This window comes from Cucurbita moschata, unplaced genomic scaffold, assembly GCF_002738365.1.
Source record: "Cucurbita moschata cultivar Rifu unplaced genomic scaffold, Cmos_1.0 Cmo_Scf00002, whole genome shotgun sequence".
In the NCBI taxonomy this organism is placed as follows: Eukaryota; Viridiplantae; Streptophyta; class Magnoliopsida; order Cucurbitales; family Cucurbitaceae; genus Cucurbita; species Cucurbita moschata.
In genome coordinates, this window is record NW_019268518.1 from 2,982,432 (window position 1) to 3,004,614 (window position 22,183).

Consider the following 22,183-nt stretch of genomic DNA (forward strand, 5'->3'; position numbering starts at 1 on the left):
TAAATATATATATATAAAGAGAGAAAATTCCCTATATAAAATAAAAAAAATGTTAAAAAAAAGTTTTTTGTGGGCCCCTTGATGACACTTGGCAAGTGACGGATAACACACGAAATTATTTAAACGCTGCCCCCAATAATTACTTGTGCTTTACACCGAATCTCAAAATATCTCTCCCCTAACCTCATTCAACCGTCCGATCAAGGCCCCTTACCACCATCTATCCGTTGATTCTGTTGCCTTATCAAAAAAGCAGTTCAAAAGCGATCGCCGAATCTCAGCCTCGGCAATCCCTAACCTACTGCTTCGGTTCTTCCACATCATTTCTTCCTTCTTCTTCTCATTTCATTGATCACTCATTATCCCCTGCTTCTTACGACGTAAGAGATCTGTTTTCGTCACGGTAAACGGTAACATGAACTAATGTTTCTAATTTTTCTTGATTATGTTTCTGTTTTCAATTACTATGTTCTGTGAAGTGTTTGTTGTAATTTGAAGTTGGAATTATGCGTTGTTGATGCAAATACGTGCGTTGAAACTGAATCCAATTTGATTGTTCTTCTTTTTTGTTTGATCATTGTAATTTTGGTGTTGTGACTTTGTTTGCGTTCTGGAATGATTGAATAGGGATTGAGTTCTTCAGATCGAAGTAATTTTCGCAGAACAATCGCAGTATAGTAAGTTCTTAATAGTTAATTAACAAACACACTTCAAGAAACAGCGTTTGATCTTTAAGTCAGCGTTGAAACTGAATCCACTTTGATTGTTCTTCTTTTTTGTTTGATCAGCGTTTGATCTTTAAGTCAGCGTTGAAACTGAATCCACTTTGATTGTTCTTCTTTTTTGTTTGATCATTGTAATTTTGGTGTTGTAACTTTTTTGCGTTCTGGTATGATTGAATAGGGATTGAGTTCTTCAGATCGAAGTAATTTTCACAGAACAATCGCAGTATAGTAAGTTCTTGATAGTTAATTAACAAACACACTTCAAAAACAGCGTTTGATCTTTAAGTCAGCGTTGAAACTGAATGCACTTTGATTGTTCTTCTTTTTTGTTTGATCGTTGTAATTTTGGTGTTGTAACTTTGTTTGCGTTCTAGTATGATTGAATAGGGATTGAGTTCTTCAGATCGAAATAATTTTCACAGAACAATCGCAGTATAGTAAGTTCTTAATAGTTAATTAACAAACACACTTCAAGAAATAGCGTTTGATCTTTAAGTCAGCGTTGAAACTGAATGCACTTTGATTGTTCTTCTTTTTTGTTTGATCGTTGTAATTTTGGTGTTGTAACTTTGTTTGCGTTCTGGTATGATTGAATAGGGATTGAGTTCTTCAGATTGAAATAATTTTCACAGAACAATCGCAGTATAGTAAGTTCTTAATAGTTAATTAACAAACACACTTCAAGAAACAGCGTTTGATCTTTAAGTCAGCGTTGAAACTGAATCCACTTTGATTGTTCTTCTTTTTTGTTTGATCAGCGTTTGATCTTTAAGTCAGCGTTGAAACTGAATCCACTTTGATTGTTCTTCTTTTTTGTTTGATCGTTGTAATTTTGGTGTTGTAACTTTGTTTGCGTTCTGGTATGATTGAATAGGGATTGAGTTCTTCAGATCGAAGTAATTTTCACAGAACAATCGCAGCGTTCTGGTATGATTGAATAGGGATTGAGTTCTTCAGATCGAAGTAATTTTCACAGAACAATCGCAGTATAGTAAGTTCTTAATAGTTAATTAACAAACACACTTCAAGAAACAGCGTTTGATCTTTAAGTCAGCATTGAAACTGAATCCACTTTGATTGTTCTTCTTCTTTGTTTGATCATTGTAATTTTGGTGTTGTAACTTTGTTTGCGTTCTTGAATGATTGAATAGGGATTGAGTTCTTCAGATCGAAGTAGTTTTCACAGAACCATAGATTAATTTAATCTCTTTAGGGTTTAATTCTTTTGGAACTGAACTGACTTAAAGATCAAACTCTGTTTTTTTAAGTGTGTTTGTTAATTAACTATTAAGAACTTACTATACTGCGATTTATACACTTTCCTTCGAAGTTCATCAAGCTTAGAGTTCCCCTTGAGAGGGAGATTGTAATATTCTTTGATAGTATTTTGGAGCTTTATGTCTATTGAACTTTAGTATAATTCTGTAACCAGTTATATCAATTAAACTTGCTTTGCATAGCTTAACTACTGCTCTACTTTGGTGGATATCTCATATGGTTTACTCAATCAAGTATTATGCATCCGAAAAATTCCAGGTTTGTGGTCTGTTAAGGCTTGTAGAGCTGCTGTTGGTTGAAAGAATTGGATGATTTAGAGTAAGAATGACATTATTATCTGGAAGAAGTTTTTCGTTGAACCCCAATGCTCCAATCTTCGTTCCTTTTGCTTTTCGCAACGTCGAGGATTTCTCTCCAGAATGGTGGGAACTAGTCAAGACATCACCGTGGTTCCGGGATTATTGGCTAAGCCAACATCAGGAAGATGATTTCGATAGCGTTTCCGATGAGATAGTCGCTACAGAAGAGTTCCTTGATCTGGAAGAAATGGAGTTTGAGGCTATGGTTCTACCAAATGAAGCTGATCAGAAGCCTGAAGTCAAACCAACGGCTCATAAGAACCACATTAAAGGTATGCCCTTCATCTTATAAGTTTATTAAAGGAGTATAAATTGAGTACAAGAACCTGACCCCTTCATAATTGGAATTTGATAGCTGCAAGTAATGAAATGTCTGCCAAAAAAGTATTGGAGGATCTAATCATTCAGAATTCTCCGAAGAAGAATGGTCCAAAGTCTCCAGTTAGTCCTGCAAAGTTCAATGAGAAGCCAGCCAAGTGCGTGAGCCCAAAGCACGCTCCAAGGTTCATTCACCAGCCTCGTTGAAAAAAAGATGAGACTGCAAGGCAGCAAGCCATTAGAACGAGAAAAGTTATCGTCAAAACGGTTCGTTTAGTTTTCGCTGAATGAGTTTTCTTCCATATTAGTAGTCATTCACTAGCCTTGTTGGAAGTGATGCAAACTGAATATCAATTGCAGCTGCAGCAACCGCACGGAATGAGTTGAATCGTCTTGTCACACGAGTCATGTAAGTTTCTTTAAGACGAGTATAATTTAGTTGGAAATTGTCTCTGTCATAGGTCTTTTATCAAATCACTTTTGCATTATATAAGATCACAAGTTAGTTACATGTATCAAATTGTCAAGGTGATGTTTTCTTTCTGTATAGAGTTGGGGTACTTTCTGGCCCTCTGTTTTCAGCACTTACCACACTATCACTTACTTCAATAAAGAGTTGTTTCTATTCATGAGTCCTTTCATTCTCTTCTTTCATGACTTCAACTTGCATTTTACTACTAACTACTAAGTAGGTTTGTCATCTGAAGTATATTCTCTTAGTTCTGATGGAATTCTTGTTGACTGAAATGAGATGATAAGAAAAGTAGAGGTTAAACTATAAATTTAGTCCCATATTTGAGCACTGATTATTAAGTTCCTAAACGGTTGTTTCTTGGACGATTATTCTAGAGAAATAGAAACATTATTGTAATTGCTCGAGGCCACTGCTAGTAGATATTATTTGCTTTAGTCTATTACGTATCGCTATCAGCCTCACGATTTTAAAACGCGTCTACCAGGGAGAGGTTTCCACACCTTTGGTGGGATCTCACAATTCACCCCCTCGAGGAAACACGTCTACTAGGGCGAGGTTTTCACACCCTTAGTGAGATCTCACAATCCATCCTCTTGGGTGCCAGCGTCAGCGTTCTCGCTGACACATCGCTTGGTATCTGGTTTTGATACCATTTGTAACAGCTCGAAGTCACCACTAGTAGATATTGTTCACTTTAGCCCTTTATTATCATTGTCAACCTCATGATTTTAAAATGCGTCTACTAAGGGGGAGGTTTTTACATCTTTAGTGAGATCTCACAATCCACCCCTTTAGAGAAACGCGTCTATTAGGGAGAGATTTTCACACAGTTACAAGAATCTTAATCATTATCGATGTGAGCATCACTTGAATGGTATAATTTCTCGACTTTTTCATATGGGTCATCGAGAAAAAGTTTCTTAGTTTAGCGATCATACAGGTTTGGCTATGGCTATGGCTATGGCTATGGCTAGCAAGGAACTCATGATTTGGCTATTGAATTGGAGCTTTTATTATGCTGAAACTGTCCTCTACTGCTCTTGTAACAGCATTCACCATCTGCACAAATTTACAAGGCAGAACAGAACTAAGTCATAACATTTTGAATTATCTAATGTTTTGAATCTGTTTAAAACACTTAAATATAGAATACTAACCTCTAAGCTTAACTTCTCCTTTGTTGCATGGCCCCTAAGATAACCAAACTTAGCAACCCTGGCCAAACTCCATCTCTCTGCCTGCACCATTTCAAAAAAGATCAATTTTCATAAGAACGTTAGTTTTGGTCGTTTAAATCCCGTTTGATAACCATAGACTTTCGAGTTTTGAAAATTAAGCTTATAAACACTAATTCTGCATATAGGTTTGCTCATTTTTTTAACGAATCTGAACCCATCGTAGAAAAATGATTAGAAAAGAAGCATGGTTTTCAAAATCACGAGATCTTAATAATCTAGTTTAGTTGTTAGGGAGATGATGAACGTACGAAAGTGTGGAACTCGTCGAGACTAAACCCAGCCATGCCGATGACTGCGTGTACAGGAGCAGTATAGTTGTTGTGGTCGTACGTATCAATCCCATTAATATCCTTAAAGGGCATTCCTCTGCAAACATTGTTAAAGACAGAACATGTTCTCTCGTAGTTATGAACATGTCCAAACAACACCAAATCAACCTGCAATATAAGATCTCGATTTATACACCGTTTTAATGTCAATCATACATATTTTTTGAAAAAAAAGTGTATATTTACTGCTTTTTTCTTCTAATAAATGACATATTAACAAATATTTTTTGTGTAGAGAAGGGGAACCTTATTTTGGAGGAGAAGTGGCTCAACAGCTGCAACAAAGTTTGGGTCAACACTAGGAATAAATCCACGTGTGGAAGAGTACATAGGCCTATGCCTGCATTTTCATAACATTAATCGTCTCTCAAAACGTCCACGTCGAGCATATCTTAACCCGTTTTCGTGACTAAATTGTAAATTGTAAAGACCGAAACTTACCCGGTAAAAACGAGCCATGGTGTTCTTGACCTGTTTACTGAGGCCATGTCCTTTTTCATCCATTCATACTACTCAAACAAAAAAAAAATAAGTTAATTGTTTGGTTATGAACTATCGATCAAGATTGTTACCATCATTAAAGAACTATTTCGTCAAAAATTAGACTGAACGTTTTAAACAAATGTCTCACATGCAGAATTTGAATCAAAATTTGAAACTTTTAGTACCGGGTAGCATCCTAAATTGCTCCTAAGCGCAGAGACTATACTCATAGATACACACGAATCCTTTTTAATGATGTTTTGTTCTCACTTACATACTTCTTAAAAAGATTCTCAGTAGATTACCCAACGTAGCATTACTCTAAGCTAAACATGAAACTTTAGAGTTTTATGATTAATCCACCGAAAATAAAGGTACACCATGTTAGTATAGATAGAAATACTCCGTTTTTTAAGCATTTCTTAACTATCATATCCTCAGAACCACTCTCCTTCGGTTTCAGTCTAAGTTCATTCATCTACTCCATTACTCAAACGTCAAACAAATTTGGTCTTTATAGTTTCAGTAAACCTTAAAACGAACCCTCGTCGCTAATAAGTAATAGAACGAGAATATGTTTTCAAAATTTATAACGGGAACGTCGAGGAAATCACCTGCGGTGAGCCGGGAGTAAACGGATGCTCAGTAGAAACAACAGTGAAATGAACAGAAGCCATTTCAATGGCATACCAAGGCTGATCTTTACCAGGAGTTGGCATTTGAAAATATGTTTCATAAGGAACTCCACATTCACCTCCTGAATCTGGCAGCCTATAAACTGACCCTGATTGATCATAGTCCCTTCAAATTCAAACCTTAATATCATCAAAGACATCATGAAAGTTTAGGAATTCAAACCTTAATATCATCAAAGACATCATGAAAGTTTAGGAATTCAAACCTTAATATCATCAAAGACATCATAAAAGTTTAGGACTTTGTTCGTTTGAGTAATAATGATACCTCTCGTGGTTCCCAATGCTGAGGATTGTTAGGAGGGAGTTCCACCTTGACTAATTTAGGGAATACAGTATATATGAGGCCTTTTGGGGAAGTCCAAAGCAAAACCATAAGAGCTTATGCTCAGAGTGGACAATATCATACCATTGTGGAGATCCGTGATTCCTAACATAGTATCAGAGCCATGCCCTTAAATTAGTCATGTCGAACAAAGGGTGTACTTTGTTCGAGGGCTTCATAGGTTTCAGGAGAGGCTTTATGGTGTAATTTGTTCGAGGGGAGGATTGTTGGGAGAGAGTCCCACATTGGCTAATTTAGGGAATGATCACGGGTTTATAAGTAAAGGAATACAGTATACATGAGGCCTTTTGAGAAAACCCAAAGCAAAATTACGAGAGTTTATGCTCAAAGTTGACAATATTATACCATCGTTTGAATATTATTAATAATAATAATAATGATACCTCTCATGGTTCCCTATGGCTGTCATGTAAGCCACACGAGAAGCAATCGGTTTGATGAGATGAAGAAAAAAATCCCATTCAACTAAGAACCCTGTTGCATAGCTGATATCTCCAATGTGAAACACGGCATCGACTTTCCTGGATTCTACTTCCTCGGCCATCCCGTTCACTACCGAGATCGACCCTGGCTATCATTCCCGAACATGCATACGCTCTTTAGTATTCTATTTTAATCTATAAACTTTACGTAAAATCTCGTTAGACTTACCTGAATGTAATGCTCGACTGAGGACGAATCGAGAGGAGCCTTTCCCATGTCTCCAAATGCTAGAAAGTGGAAATCGTTTTCGTCTCCACCGGCTGGTGGTGTCGTGAACGTTGCTTCGTCGCTCCAACCAACTTGATCGCTACGAGTTAGAACAGAGAAGGGTCAGTCAATTTAGGGTTTAGGATTTAGGGTTTCGGGTTTCGAGATACCTTCCGTATTGGTAGGAAAAGGTGGCAGAAGGCTGAAGTTGTGTCATGACAGCCGAGTGAATGAAGCCAGGGTCATGCCATCCAAAGTCCTTTGCTGGGCTTTGAATTGATGGTGTATCTATATATATATATATATATATAAGTATTTGTAAAAATAATAAATAAATAAATATATATATATATATATATATATATATATATATAAGTATTTGTAAAAATAATAAATAAATAGATAGATAAATAAATAAATAAAAGGGCTTACTGCACATATCATTTTGGGAGAAAGAAGAGACTTGAGAGGTTTGTGTTGTTCCATGTTGACCATATTTGAGTTGTTGGGGATTTTTGTCTCCACTAACCCAACTTAATCTCATCTGAAAATTCATAATATTAATTTAATTAACTTTCCTTTTCTTTTCTTAAATAATTCTAAATTTTTTTAAAAATAAATTATATAAGTTCAACCTATAAAAATAATCAGATAAGAAAACAAATGAAATTGTGTAATTTGACCTCGTTACTTTCTCGCCTACCAAACACGTAAGCCCATTTGAAATTTGTTTACTAGATTCTGTAATTTGACTTATGGGTGTATGCGGGTTGGGTTGTTTGGACTATCTTGAGATTTCGGGTGGAGTGGGTTGGGTTGGGTTGGGTTGGGTTGGATTGGGTTGTCTAAGTTGAGGTTAACGACAATACGTAACGGGTCAAAACAGTGGACTTGGGTTATTACATTTTTTTATAATTATTTTAAAAAATCATATTTATCCATTAATAACTAAAAAATCTGGTGAAATTCAAATTTACAAGTAATGTATAAGTTATAAATATTAAATATTCTTAATTTTTTTTTAAGTAGGACACGATGGGATAGAATAGGATTGGATTGTAGCCTTGTTTTTTTTTTTGGGTTGGTTGGGTTGACTTGTCCCAAAAAAAATATCAACCTACAAATAGGATTGTAATCCTAAGGGTTGACCTGACCAAAAAATGTCAACCCACCTCTAAACCGGGAAAAAAAATCTAATTAATATAATTAATTAAAATTTGTAGGATTAAATAGAAATGATAATATTTTAAAAAATAGAAAGAAAAAATGAAATAAAATAAAAAGATTTGGGCACTCACAGAGGTTCCAGTTGAGTCGGTGGCAGAGAGAAGTCCGTACAAGGGAGCATTGGGATTCTGGAAGGTGCGTGGCTGTGATCTGAGAAGAAGACAAGGAGTGGCAAACCCGCCGCCAAACAGGGCGAATTCCACGTCGGTTCTGAAGTTGACGACGTGGAATGACAGCGTGGCATTACATGTCTTTTGTAAGCACCTGCCTCCCGATCTCACCCTGCACTCACTCCTCTTGCACCTCAAGTAATCTGGATCACTTCTTAAATACGCTGCCTGCCAAAATACCAAAATAATAATAATTTAAATTTTAAATTCACCACCGACCACGTCACGTTACCTATTTATCTTAAAGTGATTCTATTAGTTCATTTTGAATTTCAAATTCATTATTGCATGATCCCGACATTCTACCCTGCTACATATTAAACTATCCTCACATACCAACACGTGTTCTGTCTGCATGTTTTATCGTCACTCATATACTTTATAATAAAATTGTAACAGCCCAACCCCACCACTACTCGATATTGTTTTCTTTGGGTTTTCTCTCAAAGTTTTTAAAACGCGTCTATTTGGGAGAGATTTCCACACCCTTATAAAAAAAAATGTTTCGTTCTCCTCCCCAATTGACATGGGGTCTCACAATCCACCCCTGTTCATGGCCCAACATCCTTGTTGACACTCGTTCCTCTCTCCAATCGATGTGAAATTTCACAATCCACCCCATTTGGGGCCCAGCATCCTCGCTCACACTTGCTCTTCTCTCCAATCAATGTAGAATTTCACAATCTATCTCCTTCGAGGCCCAACGTCCTCACTAACACTCGTTTCTCTCTTTAATCAATATGGGATCTTACAAAAATTCTCAAAATATTGTCTAATATAAGATTATTTCAAGCCAACACGCTTGACTATAAAGTTTTTATAATCAAATTACCGAAAAAATGTGCCCTTTATTGGTATAAATAGTAATTATAAATTTTTATAAATTTAAATAATATGATAATCAGATAGGAGAATAAATAAAGCATATATATATATATTTATTATTTTTTTTTGTTAAAAAAAAAAATTAATCCTATTATAAATATTTAAAAAAAAAAAAAAAAAAAACTTAATATTCCACTTCTTGTCTCCTCTATCTCCATGACCAAACAGACCGTTGAAAGGAAGTTGAGTCATACTTGAAACATGAAATTAAAATTTGAATTTGACCTCAAATCTTATAAAAATTGCAATTTAGTCCCTCAATTAATTAATTAATTAAAATAAATTATTTATTAATAAAAGAAAATAAAAATTGATAATGAACCAAGCTTACCTTGACAGGATAATGGCAAAGTAGAGGAAGGCGGCTTAAATCACCTGTTTGGAGATAAAGCCCTTCATTCAATGGACAAGAATCAACACTGTTCATCAACCAACAATATAAATACATCATAATCCAAGGACTAAAATGCAAAAAACAAAAAAAACAAAAAAAATTATAGATCCCGACGTACTTGGCCTTTGAAGGCGTGATCATAGCAACCCAATGCTCTATCGACGGAATCGAAACTCCGCTAACCGTGACATTGATGAACTCTTCATTCAACAGGCTCTCTGAAGCAGAGACGACCGTGAGTTTCACAGAAGGGTTTATTATATGGGGACAATCCAACAGTTTTCTTCGATTGAGTAGTCGGAAATCCGATATAGCGGTGTAATTACGATGCAGCTTTGCAGAGTCGGCGATCGACGGATGCAGCAACGACGACATCGACGAGGACGAAGACGAAGATAGCGAGAAGAACGAGAGGAGGAAGAGAAGTTTGGAAAAGAAACTAAGTTTGGGTAAGGCCTCCATGTGAAAGAAATGAATAAGAGGTGGAGGGAAAAGGTGGCTTTTAATCAAAGAAATAAAAAGGCCACTTTTGGAAGCCTATATATACACTTTTTTTTTTATATATATTAAATTATTATTTTAATTTTTGTGGTTTGAGTTTAATTACAAATTTTATTTATTTTTATAATTTTAAAAGTCTTATATTAGTTATTTTGTTATAATGACTCAACAAAGTTAAATTTTTAGTTCTATATATATATATATATGTATATGTATGTATGTATATATGTATATATGTATGTATATATATATGTATGTATGTATATATATATGTGTATGTATGTATAGATCCTACTTCGGTTGGAGATGGGAATAAATTTTTATAAGGGTGTGAAAACTTCTCCCGTAGCAGACGGGTTTTAAAATTGTGAGGCTGATGACAATACGTATTAAGCCAAAACAGGTAATATTTACTAGCGATGAGTTTAAACTATTACAAATGGTATCAAAGCTAGGCATCGAGGGGTGTTTCAATAAAGACGTTGGGCCTTGAAGGGGGGTGAATTGTGAGATTTCGTATTGGTTGGAGAGGAAAATGAAACATTTTTTTTATATGAGTGTGGTATCCTCTCCCTAACAGACATGTTTTAAAACCGTAAGATTGACAATGATACGTAACAAACCAAAGTAGACAATATGTAAACTGAGAGTATATATATATATATATATCCACAAAATTGTATTTTTTTTAAGAAGATTACATTTTTTTGTTTGTTTTTTATTTGTTTAAAAAATAATAATAATAAATGTAAATATTAAATTGAATGGGATTAGGGTTTAGGTTTCATCATTAACTTGTAATTAGGTTATAATTAACATTGTTAAGTTGACAATACTTAGGAGGGTAGCTGTCTAATTGACATGTAACTACCTTAATTTTATTGTTCCTATGTTGTGCCCAAGCTTTGGTTTTTCCAATTATGCCCTCTTAATTAACCAATCCACAGTTTTTTTTTTTAATTACTCATTTATCCTTTAATTTCATAGCTATGATTTTTAACTTATTTTGGGCAATTACTTTGTTAAAATCGTAAAAATACATAAAGGGATCAGAAAAATTAGATGGCGCCTTTACAGTTTAAAGGTGTATGAAATATCGAGCATTAATCCCCTTGGGTACTTGTAGATCGGGCAAAGGTTCCTCCGAGATAACAAATTCATTTGTTGAGTTTGTAGCTGACCAACTTGTTTTTTTTTTCTTTGTCCTCTCGATTTTCTCGCTTCTCGCTAAAAAGTTCAACGTGCTTGTATCTAGGTCGGGGCTAATGAAATTGTATAAGCAAGGCTCGAGCTTTAGTATGGAGCATGTAAAGCTAGGTTGAAATTTGTGTGCCGAGAAAATGTTATATTATTATGTGAATACGTACAAAATGTGTATGATGTTGTGTTGCACGAAGATCACATTATTATATGTGTGCATGCATTGTCGTAAGTCACGTATGTTATTTATTGTATTGTTAATAATGACTCAAGCTTTCTTATGTGAACTTCATGCATCTATTTGTCGTTATTGTTTTGAGCTCAACAAAACGTGGGAGTAGGTGTAATAGCCCAAAAATAAATAAAGAAATAAACAAATAAAGAGTTAAAATAATAATAATAATAATAAATTAATTAATTAATTAAATTAAAATAAAATAAAAAAAAATCTTTCCCCATCACTCTCCACTGACCTCTCATCCCTTCCCACAATTATCTCTCATCTACCCATTTTACCATACCTACCAAAAAAAATAGAAAACCTGCACAAAAAAAGAAAGAAACAGAAAAAACCACTATGGTCAGATTTGAGAAGAAGTAAAATGGCTTTGAATAGACTGTAGATTTAGAGATTTTTGTCAGTTATTACGGTAAAATTCTATCTCAGATTTCCTTTTACTTTAGAATTAATTCTATCTCAGATTTCTTTTCCCTTTAGAGTTATGGTTATAAGAAATTAATTTAGTTATGGTTATAAGAAATTAATTTAGGATCAAATCTTGTCCCTATCTTACCGTCTGTAATCATCAGATCCCATATACAATTATTAGATTTTTGTTAGCATTTTAATTATACGAAATAAGGTTATAAGGTTAGATTTAATAAAATTTTAGGTGGCACATCTATAAACTAAAAGATGTACTTAAAATTGGCTAATAATATCTATTTACACCGTTGAAAAACTATGTACAGAATAAAAAAAAAAAAGAGAGGGAGGGAGATTGAGGCAAGATTTATTAAACAGTATTTAACAATAAAGTAAATATCAGAGGGCACTGAGCCCCTTTAAATTTTGTCTAATAAAAGAATTTTTATCAGGGGCAGGGAGTTTCTTTCAATTTTGAAGATCAGACTTTTACTATGGGCAATGTAAATTAGGAAAATAATTTTATAGAATTCAAACTTGAAACTGATGTCATGAGCTCATATAGGTATAGGTTGACTCGAATTTCAAAGGACGGAATCAAACTTTCATTAAAGATATATTTGTAACAATGACTTAAGCGAGCCAGGTAAGTAACCTTACTATCGACATGGTTATATTTGATGTTGACACGTGCCCTGTGGTTCTGCACGTGTCATATATATTGATATGTGTGAATTGTCTGTGGATCGATATGCTTTCTATATGTTATGTTATGTTATAATATGTGGTTTGTATGATAATAATTATGGTACGATGTGCTCAAGGATATGTTTGAGATAGGGTACGAGAAGGATGCACGAAAGGAAATGTAACAATAGGAGTAAGATACGTTCATGAAACGTTAGAGTTAGGTTACATACCGGAGTGCTATGGATAGGAGAGATTGATGAAAGAATACGGTTAGGTTATGGGTAGAAAGGGATAGGTTTGTGATAGATTGATAGAACGATAGCGTAAGGGTACGTTCTTGTGATGATATGACTAAGGTACGTCACGTAATGATATGTCTGTGATAGATATAAAAACGTTAAGGCTATGGTAAGTTAGAGAACGATATGACTATGAAGTGTTTACGTTATAACTTGGTTATAATATGATACATTGTATGTTAGATTATTGTGCTTAAGTACGAAATCATGTGAACGTGAATGTATGTTATTTATGCTGCTTAGTTGATGTGATATGAATGCATGTGACGATGTGTGACCCTTGTACGATTATGGCTTGTTGTATGAGTATTGAAATGTAACCGAATGAATTGTATGACATGAAATACGGTAAATTGCATGATACATAACCCCGCTAGGAATATGTATGATATGTAACGAAATGAGTATGAGAATGACATGTAAGCATGAAAACGTGACACGGGATTATGTTCATTAAATGATGACTATAGGACTAGTGGGACCTCATGCATATATTGTATGATCATGCATTTGGGGGATACCCCTATCCCATCACAAGGGTACGGACGCGTACATCCAAATGGCAGGACAACGATCGTTATGCCCTGCATAGCGCTGCCTTGACAGTTTTAGTTTTAACGGGTCCCGGTGGGCCCCCAGAGCATGCCCACCGGCTAAGGACAGTGGCCCAGCGGTGTGCGAACTAGCTGGTGAGTTCATACTTGCACGTATGGGCTGCGTGTAGAGTATATGGTACACGTCCACGATTACCTGTTAGGATTACACCATAGGGAAACGAAACGAAACGAAAAAGAAACGAAACGAAAGATAGGTCCCATCATTTTATTGCATGTGATTGTTGCATTTAACCCCAATAGTGGGGTCACTTACTGAGTATTTCTTTAAATACTCAAGCCATGTGCTACTACATTTTTTAGGTTAAAGCAAGGCATTCCTGTACGGCTGACGACGGCATCGCAACTCGAGATCATGGCACATGCATAGGATAGTGGTATTTATTCTTAGACTTAGGATATAATAGGATGTTTTAAACTTAAACGCTTATTTATTTTATTTCGAGTCTTTTGTTGTGTCGTTTTAAAGATGTTTTCGAAACACGTAAGTCCATGGCTGTGTTTTAAGTTGAAGGTTATGTTTTATGGAATTTAAATGAAGTCTTCTACATTCAATGTTTATGGTACGTATATACAGTAGCGACCTTGAATTAAGTAGAAAATTTCGGGTCGTTACAGTAGGAATTCGATTCTTTGATCTATTTGTCGAGGATTTTAAGGGCATCTCTATCTTAGTTAGGGCCAGATATCACTAATTAGTCGAACGAGCCTATCCTTCTAGCATATCATTGTTAGGTCGATCTACTTGACAACTCGTGCATCTCCATAGGACCCTTTTACAAGTTTGTTGTTAGGAATCCCTCTAGTCGAATCTCTCATCAATAGAAGTTTATTGATTGACTTGCCTCTTCGATCGACAATCTATTACTCCCTCTTAATTCCAAGTGTTCATGTTATGATACAAAATCTCCAATAATGTCATATTTTGAGTCAAAAGTTAAGCTCTATTTATTCCTTATAGTTTAAGAAGAACACGGCTTGTCGCCTTGATTTTGAAAGCGTAACAACCCAAACCCACCGCTAACAGATATTATCCACTTTGGCTTATTACATATCACCGTCAACCTCACGGTTTTAAAACGCGTCTACTAAGGAGAGGTTTCCACACCCTTATAATGAATACTTCGTCTCAGCCTCTCCAACCGATGTGGGGTCTCACAATCCACCTCCCTTAGCCTAGCATCCTCACTGACACACCACTCGGTGTCTGATTCTAATATCATTTGTAACAGCTCAAGCCCACTGCTAGCAGATATCATCTACTTTGGCCAGTTACATATTGCCGTCAGCATCACGATTTTATAACGCGTCTACTAAAGAGAAGTTTCCACACATTTATAAAGAATATTTCGTTATTCTCTCCAACTGATGTGGGATCTCACAGAAAGACGCATCTTTTATAACTGAAGTAGAAAGCCAAGCGTAAAATGATCCTCGAAGATCCATAAGATAGCCCAAAAAAGGCGAGCGTATATGAGAAAAATGAAAATGGATTAACGTCGAAGGCGAGGCCTCGAAAACTACAATTTACAGAGGGTAAAAAGAACAGATATGTTACAACCAAAACTATGATACAACAAAAGAACAGCACAAGAAATAAGAATGGATGCAATGAGTATCATTGCCCGTAGAAAGAGCATTGTTGTTGTTGCTGAATCACCAAAGTGGAGGCTTTACAATGGAAATCAGCAGAGGCAAGCATGTCACCAATGATTCCAAGCTCAGGAAACTCATTCCATTCCATTAAACCTGATGTCTGTGGAGATTCAACCCCACCTCTTCTTCCAACGATTACAAGATCATATGAATCACCAATACTTCTTATTATTGCTGCTGTATTTGACCCTTCATCAGCTTGCATTTCCATGTACCTAACCGCTTTTCCCCCGACAAAGCTATACCGTACATCGTTAAGCAGCTCGGTGTCAAGAACTGTTTCCCAATAGCTAATGTTGTCATCTTCAGCAAGTAGGCGTATCACTGTGAGTTGAGCTGTGTTCATCTCTTTAATCATACGTCTAGCCAAAGAAAACGCTTCCCTATCGTCTTGACCACCAATGAAAACCATTGCAACTTGTAATAACGAAGTATTTGAATGTTCAAATGAATGGTAACTCGAAAGATAGCCACGGTCGATGAGGATTCCCACCGAACACGGTGCTAACTCAAGAACATGACAATTTAACGCCCTTATAGCGTTATCTTCTGATTCAACAATTCCTTCTCGTGTCCATCTTCGGTGAAATGGAAGGATTACAAGGGAAGTAAGTTTGTTAATTGCTACGGTGCATATGTCATCGTGCATTAGTCTCTTCGGGGCAATCGCTGTGAATGCTTCGATCGAAACAACGTTACTCCTTCCATACTTTCGAAGCATTTGAAGTATATTATCTGATATCATCTCTTCAGATGCACCCTTTTGTTCATGAAGCTCATGTGAAATGAAAACCGGGGAGGATCGACCAACCAACTCGACAAGGTGGAGCGTATACAACAAAACAGGAGACTCCTCGGTCGGGTACAAAGCATGAAGAAGATTAAGCACAACAGAAACATCCTCTTGTGTATGAAAACATCCTAATATTCTCAACTCAGCGTCAAGCTTCAAATTGAGAATGTTTTTTCTCTTATAATGAGCATACTTCCTTGAAGGATTATATACACATTTCACAAGCATAGGCACCAGTGTGGAGAAGAACAAGATATCAATAACCATCACTGAATAAGTCTGACCAGTCAAGGCCTGCAAATTTTTACACCAAACAGATCAAAATTTACTTCATTTTTGTTCCTAAATCAGAGATATCAAATGCTATATCATTTAAAGCCATGCCTTACCTTGCTGTCATAAAAGAAAGAGCTGCCCACAAGCTCTATGATGCCTTTGCTACTCATTATGAAGCCAAAAGCCAAGGCATCATAAGAAGACATTTTGAAATACAGAGAAGTACCAACAGAGGCAATCATTTTCGCAACGGTAGTCATTATTATCACGATCGTAGAACGAGCCAAGAACTTTGTACTATAAGTAAGGAATGAAAGATCAGCCTTCATCACATTAATAGTGACAAAGAGTGGGACAAAGACCGATGTAATAATGCCATCGAGTCTATTCACTAAGCTGGTTCCTAATGGTGGCCCTTCAGGCACAACCAAACCCAAGATAAATGGAGCAGAATAAGCAGATCGTCCTATAGTGACATGAGTTGAAATTGATACAAATACCAAAAGAACAATGATGCCTATGTATATATCATTCACAGGCCTACCATTTGGTGTGGATCTAGCAATCCGAAGCATTGCAGGTCGAAAGATGAACAGGACGAAAACAATCGACCCGATTGTCGAAGTGAAAGACATAGAAGCTTTCAAAACGCCATGAATTTGAACGCTTCTGATGAAGGTAGCGATGAACGAGATACTCAAACTAGTTAGATCAGCTACAATTGTAGTAGAAAGAGCTAACCTACCCACTTCAGAATTCAGAATTTTGAGATGGTCAAGCAGGTAATGAACAACAGCAAATGAAGTGAATGATTGGGCTGCTGCTATATACTCCATGTTAATGAGTTCACCTCTTTTATCAACTCTTGATAAACTAAATGCTGTGATTGAGCCAATTATTGCAGAGATTACTACTGATAAAACACCACCTATCAAGGGTTGTTTTCCTGATTTCTTAACAACATTTAAATCCATTCTAACTCCAACAAGAAATACAAAAAGTGTGTAGCCAAATCCAGATAGCAATCCTAATATATCTTGCGAAGCAATGGGGAATAGATACTCTTTGAAATTGTCAAATGAAATTGAGTATCCTTTCCATGATGATCCAAGTATCAAACCAGCCTGTTAATAATGCACCAACAAAAGAAGCAGAAAACAAGAAACTATGAGCCATCATCAGATTCTAAGCCAAGATTCATCGGTTTTTTGAATCTAACTCTTGGAAAAAAAAATTGAAAATCATCCACTAATATAAACAAAACCCTAAAATCCAGGGAAAATTGTACATTAAACAAGTTCATCGAAGAAGACTTACAATCATTTGAGAGACAAAAACAGGGATGCCGAAGACGTGGAGGAAGAAATGAAGGATCGTAACGATAATAAAAATGATGAGCATCTGACACTCCAACAATGGCAGAGGAGAAGACCTAAGAGTATCGGAAGAACCAGAAACATAATCCCAAATGCCATTGGAACTAGCCTTTGGAGGGAAACTCATACACAATGTGATGAAATTGCCGTTATTGGCGGTCATAATCTCCTGGTAAATAGTGAAATTCGAAGCCATTTTTGCGAATAGAGCTGTTTCTTCGAAGCTTGAAAGCTATGGCTATGGAAACCTGATTTTTACAGGCTTATAAGGAAGATGAAGATGAAGAAGAAGAAGGAATATGAGGTGGAGAGAAACGAACAGTGTTCTTGTTTCTAACGGTATGGTGTTCTTTTAAGCATATTTAGGTATTTTGCTTTCATCATTTTTTTCATTTTAATTAATTTTAATCTGTTTTTAAACTAAATTTGTTTCGGCTACCTCACTTTCTCGATGATGAATCTTTTCTCGTTTATCGTTTGTTACGGTTCGGTTTTTTTTTACATTTTACTCGTGTTTTGAAAAACCAACCTAAATTTTTATCAAACGAGATCGTGGAAGTGTTACAAAACCTTCGGTTAATTCTGTTTACGCTCGTGTTTTTAAGGTTTCATTAAGTATCTAAACTATTAGAGTTGAAATGAAGCGGTCGATCTCCAATATAAGCAGTACAGTTCATCCAATGAGAAACTTAATCTGAATGAGAGAGTTATGACACAATCAAGCCCTTACACAAAGTAAAATTGTTGAAAAGTGGGCATGAAAAAGAGAACCTAACTGGATTCGAGCTGGTCTCGTGGTGCCAAGGTTTGAAAGAAGAAAAAGAATGTACCTAACGTTATGATTATGAACAAACTCCTCTATTCAACAGAGAATCACGAGCCATCACCCATCACATTCCATATCCCACTTCAAACTTGTCGATTCCTCAAGGGACTCCTCTATTCTATTTCGAGAAAGACATCCCAATTTCAAAGGCAAGCAAGCCGTGTAACGGCCCAAACCCACCGCTAGCAAAAATTGTACTCTTTGGACTTTTCCTTACGGGCTTTCCCTTAAGGCTTTAAAACGCGTCTGCTAGGGGAAGGTTTCCACACCCTTATAAATGGTGGTTTGTTCTCCTCCCCAACCAATGTGAGACATCACAATGCCCAAAGAGGACAATATCTGCTAGAGGTGGATCTAGGCCGTTACAAATGGTATCAGAGCCAGACATCAGACGATGTACTAGCCTTCTCGTTGTTCCCCGAAGGGGGGTAGACACGAGGTGGTGTGCCAGTAAAGACGCTGGGTTCCAAATGGGGTGGTTTTGGGGGTGGTCCCACATCAATTGGAGGAAGGAAAGAGTGCCAACGAGAACACTGGGTCCCAAAGGGGGTGGATTGTGATGTCTCACATTGGTTGGGGAGGAGAACAAACCACGATTTATAAGGGTGTGGAAACCTTCCTCTAGCAGACGCGTTTTAAAGCCTTGAGGGAAAGTCCAAAGAGGACAATATCTGCTAGCGATGGATCTGGGCTGTTATAAGCCGAGTCAGGAAGGAGTTTGACTGCTAGGATGGGAACAGGATCATCCTACTCGAAACACTCTACCATGAATAAGAGTCTAAAGGTTGGATAGGCCGTCGAGATAGGAAACTCGAATCTTAAGGACCTAAAGTGTTCGTCTCGAAAACTTAAAAACCAAATAGAAACTAAGCTCAAATTCGTAAAAAAATCCGACAATGAGAACAACAAATCTATCACCAATCTATTCTTTATTTTAAGTAACTTCTCAATGCCACTATTACAAAACTATAGCAGAAGAGAATTGCATTCAAAAAATAACAAAAGAAAAAAGGGTCATGAGATTAGAAGAGTTTGAAGGTTTTGATAATACACCTTCATCACAACCACACATAATTTACATAAACTTTGAACAAACTGACACCAACAGACGCTATTGAAAAACACACAGAATGATAGACTCTCAAGCAAAGATCATCTCCCTGCCACTCATCCTTCAACGTAAGGACGTCGACGATACTCGATGTCTCGACACCAAGCATTTTCTATCACAGTTCAGTATTTTTCATGCTCCTATGAGAATTTTCTAACATCCTATACAGGCTAGCAATTTTCTCCTCTTTTTGAGGTTTTCAGTGGTTAAACAAGTTAGAGCAAATGAACTTGATGAGATGGTGTTTGGAGGTTTACCTCTGCTGCTACCATTAGAAACAAGCTTGGATGCGTTTTTCCGGACTAAAAGCTCCAGATGCGTTATTTTGGAGATGGGGTTCGTATCTGGATGTCGTTGGCATGACTGATTCAAACGCCTCGACCAGGAGTGCCACCTTTTTCTTCTTAGCTGGTGTGAGTTTCGTGACGGTTCGTTGGAGTGCATAATCAAGCATCCATTCTTCTGCATTTTTCCTGTCATCCATTAGCTGATGCTTGAGATCTACCTTTTCTGCTTCCGGGTCTGGCGCCAACGGCAAGTAATTCGGTTCTTGTGGATTGAAGCTCCTTGGATCTTCTGATTCATCTCCATGTTTCTTGTAGTTTATGTTCAATTCCCAATTCTTGCCAAAGAGATCCAGTTCTTGGCTGGAATTCATTGCAGGACGGGACGATTTAGCTGCTTTTACCGATGAATCTACTTGATCTTTGCCTTCCACGCGTTCGACCATCACGACGCTATTGTCATTCAAAGAAGTCTCTTCATCTTGTTCAGCAACTGAATTCATGTTTCCAGTAGCTGAGATATCTTGGCAGTGTCTTTCTTCACTAGAATTTTCATCCTCAGATACCTCTTCTCCATGGTTTGCAACATCATCAAGTTGTTTCCCGTTTTTGATATCAATATCAGCATCGAGCGAATCCTCTTGCAGGACACGATCATGGTCGGGAAGATGGCTATCAAACTGCAAAGCTTCTTCATGGATAGAGGCTCTGCTGCCAAGCACAGCCCCATCAACTTGAAGATCTTGATTGAGAACTTCAGCTTCCAATTGAGAACTCAGAGTCAAATCTAAATATTCAGTTTCAGCTCGATCAATAACAGCTTGTGTAGCATCCATATCATCAAATGCATACTCCAAATAAGAAAGTTGATCAAAACTTAAGCTCTCAGACACTTGGCTAGCCTCTTCCACCTCCCAATCCGGATGGAGATTCAACTCGAAATCCTCCATATAGAACTGTTCTTCAAAGAACACCCCTTTACCATCTTTGACAACGACATCAGATCCAACGAGTTCTTCATTATGCAAACGAGACTCTTCTGATAAACCCCCATTTTCGACATTTGATCGATCTTCAAGTTCATCCAAACCATCCCTTTCCATGCTCAAAAACTGCTGCTCCTCCCACTCTTCAATCTCGGTCCCCGACGAACCAGCATCATCCTCATCATCATCCCCATGTAAGTCCATGGATTCATCAGAGATGTTAACTGCAACTGGTTTCCGATTGTCTTCATTACTCGACTCGGCTTTATCATCCACAGTAGAAGAAGAAGCACCAGCAGCACCATCAACCTTATTTTCAGCAAAAATTTCAATGAAAAAACTCAACCCATCATCGTTTACCAAAGCCTCTACCATTTTCCCACCAGCAGCACCATCCCCTTGCACCCCACAACCAGATGGCTCAACTTTCACATTCTTCTGAGTCTTCAACGAACGTCTCCTAGCAGACAAGAAGCACTTCAAGGGAGGCAGGGGAGCATGTCTATGGCCATTAAGCGAGCAGTAAGTATAAGGACAGACTTTCATGATTGAAGTTCCTTCAGACTCGGTTGCACCAGGGCTCAGCGTGAGGTATGCTGGAAACTTAGTGTCCTTGAGAGTCGAAGAACAGGTAGCTCTGTGTGAATTCATGTCAGCACACAGAGCCCCCCTAGAAGCCTTCTTGAAGCTCGCCGTCTTCGTTAAAGTCCTAGCCAGTTTTACACTGGGGCATTTTGTCAAACACTTGGTGGGCTTAAAGCCAGTAACAGACACATGAACAGAGTTCTCTAAATCCCTCCTTCTGGGTCTCTTACTATCATTACAAATTCGAGATTTCCGAGAACTCACCTGAGAAACCTCTTTCCTCGCATCGAAACAGCTCGTGGATTTCATGTAATTGGGCGAACCACCGCTGGTTCTAATCGGAGACGGCTGCTGATTCTTCTTCTGTTTGATTTCCAAAACATTAGAACGAACAGTCGGTGGCGGCGTCGGCGGCGGCTTACCAGGCAGCGTCAAGTTCTTTCTAATCGGCGATGAAGCTAAGCTCTCGAAATCCGAAAGCTGAATAGCTCGTGATTTCTTCATCTTCATCTTCAAATCAGCTGCTCTGTTTTTACCATCTGTGTTCTGAGAAGAAGAAGAACAACAACAACCAGAAGAACTGGGTTTGAAGCTCGCAACTCTCTTCTCCGATTTAACACCATCAATTTGAACTCCAAATTTGCCCACCGTCGTTCTCTGAACCATCTTCCAAACTGGGTCTGATTCAACGATTTCTCTCCTCTTAAAAAAAAAAAAAAAAAAAGGGG

At 37.1% G+C, this 22,183-nt stretch overlaps 4 protein-coding genes across 11 annotated transcripts in view; 1 reads left to right on the forward strand and 3 right to left on the reverse strand.

The window, feature by feature from the left end:
• Positions 1 to 283: 283 nt before the first annotated feature.
• Positions 284 to 3,315, forward strand: LOC111463491 (protein EARLY RESPONSIVE TO DEHYDRATION 15-like). 3 transcript variants are annotated; one of them, XR_002713892.1, is made up of 4 exons: positions 284 to 410; positions 2,262 to 2,634; positions 2,718 to 2,947; positions 3,041 to 3,315. XR_002713892.1 is itself a non-coding variant. In XM_023107446.1 (3 exons), exons 2-3 carry the CDS (start codon positions 2,328 to 2,330, stop codon positions 2,885 to 2,887), a joined length of 477 nt encoding a protein of 158 aa, XP_022963214.1. In that variant the 5' UTR covers positions 284 to 410; positions 2,262 to 2,327; the 3' UTR covers positions 2,888 to 3,315. The 3 variants fall into 3 exon arrangements, 2 of the variants coding, with proteins under 2 accessions (XP_022963214.1, XP_022963222.1); XM_023107446.1 differs by having other exon boundaries at positions 2,718 to 3,315; XM_023107454.1 differs by having other exon boundaries at positions 308 to 403; positions 2,718 to 3,315.
• A 662-nt stretch (positions 3,316 to 3,977) lies between these two features.
• Positions 3,978 to 10,099, reverse strand: LOC111462997 (probable inactive purple acid phosphatase 27). The gene is made up of 13 exons (XM_023106829.1): positions 9,731 to 10,099; positions 9,550 to 9,637; positions 8,235 to 8,501; positions 7,369 to 7,480; positions 7,107 to 7,224; positions 6,898 to 7,036; positions 6,630 to 6,817; positions 5,820 to 6,006; positions 5,164 to 5,231; positions 4,969 to 5,062; positions 4,642 to 4,830; positions 4,313 to 4,393; positions 3,978 to 4,214 (listed from the first exon to the last, which is right to left on the reverse strand). The coding sequence occupies exons 1-13, from the start codon at positions 10,072 to 10,074 to the stop codon at positions 4,149 to 4,151; spliced, it is 1,941 nt and encodes a 646-aa protein (XP_022962597.1). The 5' UTR covers positions 10,075 to 10,099; the 3' UTR covers positions 3,978 to 4,148.
• A 4,934-nt stretch (positions 10,100 to 15,033) lies between these two features.
• Positions 15,034 to 18,691, reverse strand: LOC111456471 (cation/H(+) antiporter 4-like). The gene is made up of 3 exons (XM_023098338.1): positions 17,605 to 18,691; positions 16,401 to 17,411; positions 15,034 to 16,305 (listed from the first exon to the last, which is right to left on the reverse strand). Exons 1-3 carry the CDS (start codon positions 17,857 to 17,859, stop codon positions 15,181 to 15,183), a joined length of 2,391 nt encoding a protein of 796 aa, XP_022954106.1. The 5' UTR covers positions 17,860 to 18,691; the 3' UTR covers positions 15,034 to 15,180.
• A 710-nt stretch (positions 18,692 to 19,401) lies between these two features.
• LOC111430976 overlaps positions 19,402 to 22,183 on the reverse strand; it is a 3,868-nt gene continuing 1,086 nt past the window's right edge. Inside the window, exon 2 of one of the 6 annotated variants that reach the window (XM_023067491.1) lies at positions 19,402 to 22,157. In XM_023067491.1, the coding sequence (XP_022923259.1) occupies positions 19,872 to 22,121 (2,250 nt within the window). In that variant the 5' untranslated portion in view covers positions 22,122 to 22,157 and the 3' untranslated portion in view covers positions 19,402 to 19,871. Of the gene's footprint in view, positions 22,178 to 22,183 lie in introns of all 6 variants that reach the window. The other 5 variants (XM_023067453.1, XM_023067471.1, XM_023067478.1 and 2 more) reach the window with 5 other exon arrangements.

Bases quoted from the DNA above. Each gene is read 5' to 3' on its own strand.
- LOC111463491 (XM_023107446.1), top strand. From the start codon at position 2,328: ATGACATTATTATCTGGAAGAAGTTTTTCGTTGAACCCCAATGCTCCA. The intron at 2,635-2,717 runs GTATGCCCTTCA...GGAATTTGATAG, and splicing joins TCATAAGAACCACATTAAAG to CTGCAAGTAATGAAATGTCT.
- LOC111462997 (XM_023106829.1), bottom strand. From the start codon at position 10,074: ATGGAGGCCTTACCCAAACTTAGTTTCTTTTCCAAACTTCTCTTCCTC. The intron at 7,037-7,106 runs GTATCTCGAAAC...TCTAACTCGTAG, and splicing joins TTTTCCTACCAATACGGAAG to CGATCAAGTTGGTTGGAGCG. The intron at 4,215-4,312 runs GTTAGTATTCTA...AAATTTGTGCAG, and splicing joins AGGAGAAGTTAAGCTTAGAG to ATGGTGAATGCTGTTACAAG.
- LOC111456471 (XM_023098338.1), bottom strand. From the start codon at position 17,859: ATGGCTTCGAATTTCACTATTTACCAGGAGATTATGACCGCCAATAAC. The intron at 17,412-17,604 runs GTAAGTCTTCTT...CATTATTAACAG, and splicing joins TTTTTGTCTCTCAAATGATT to GCTGGTTTGATACTTGGATC. The intron at 16,306-16,400 runs GTAAGGCATGGC...AAAAATTTGCAG, and splicing joins CTTTCTTTTATGACAGCAAG to GCCTTGACTGGTCAGACTTA.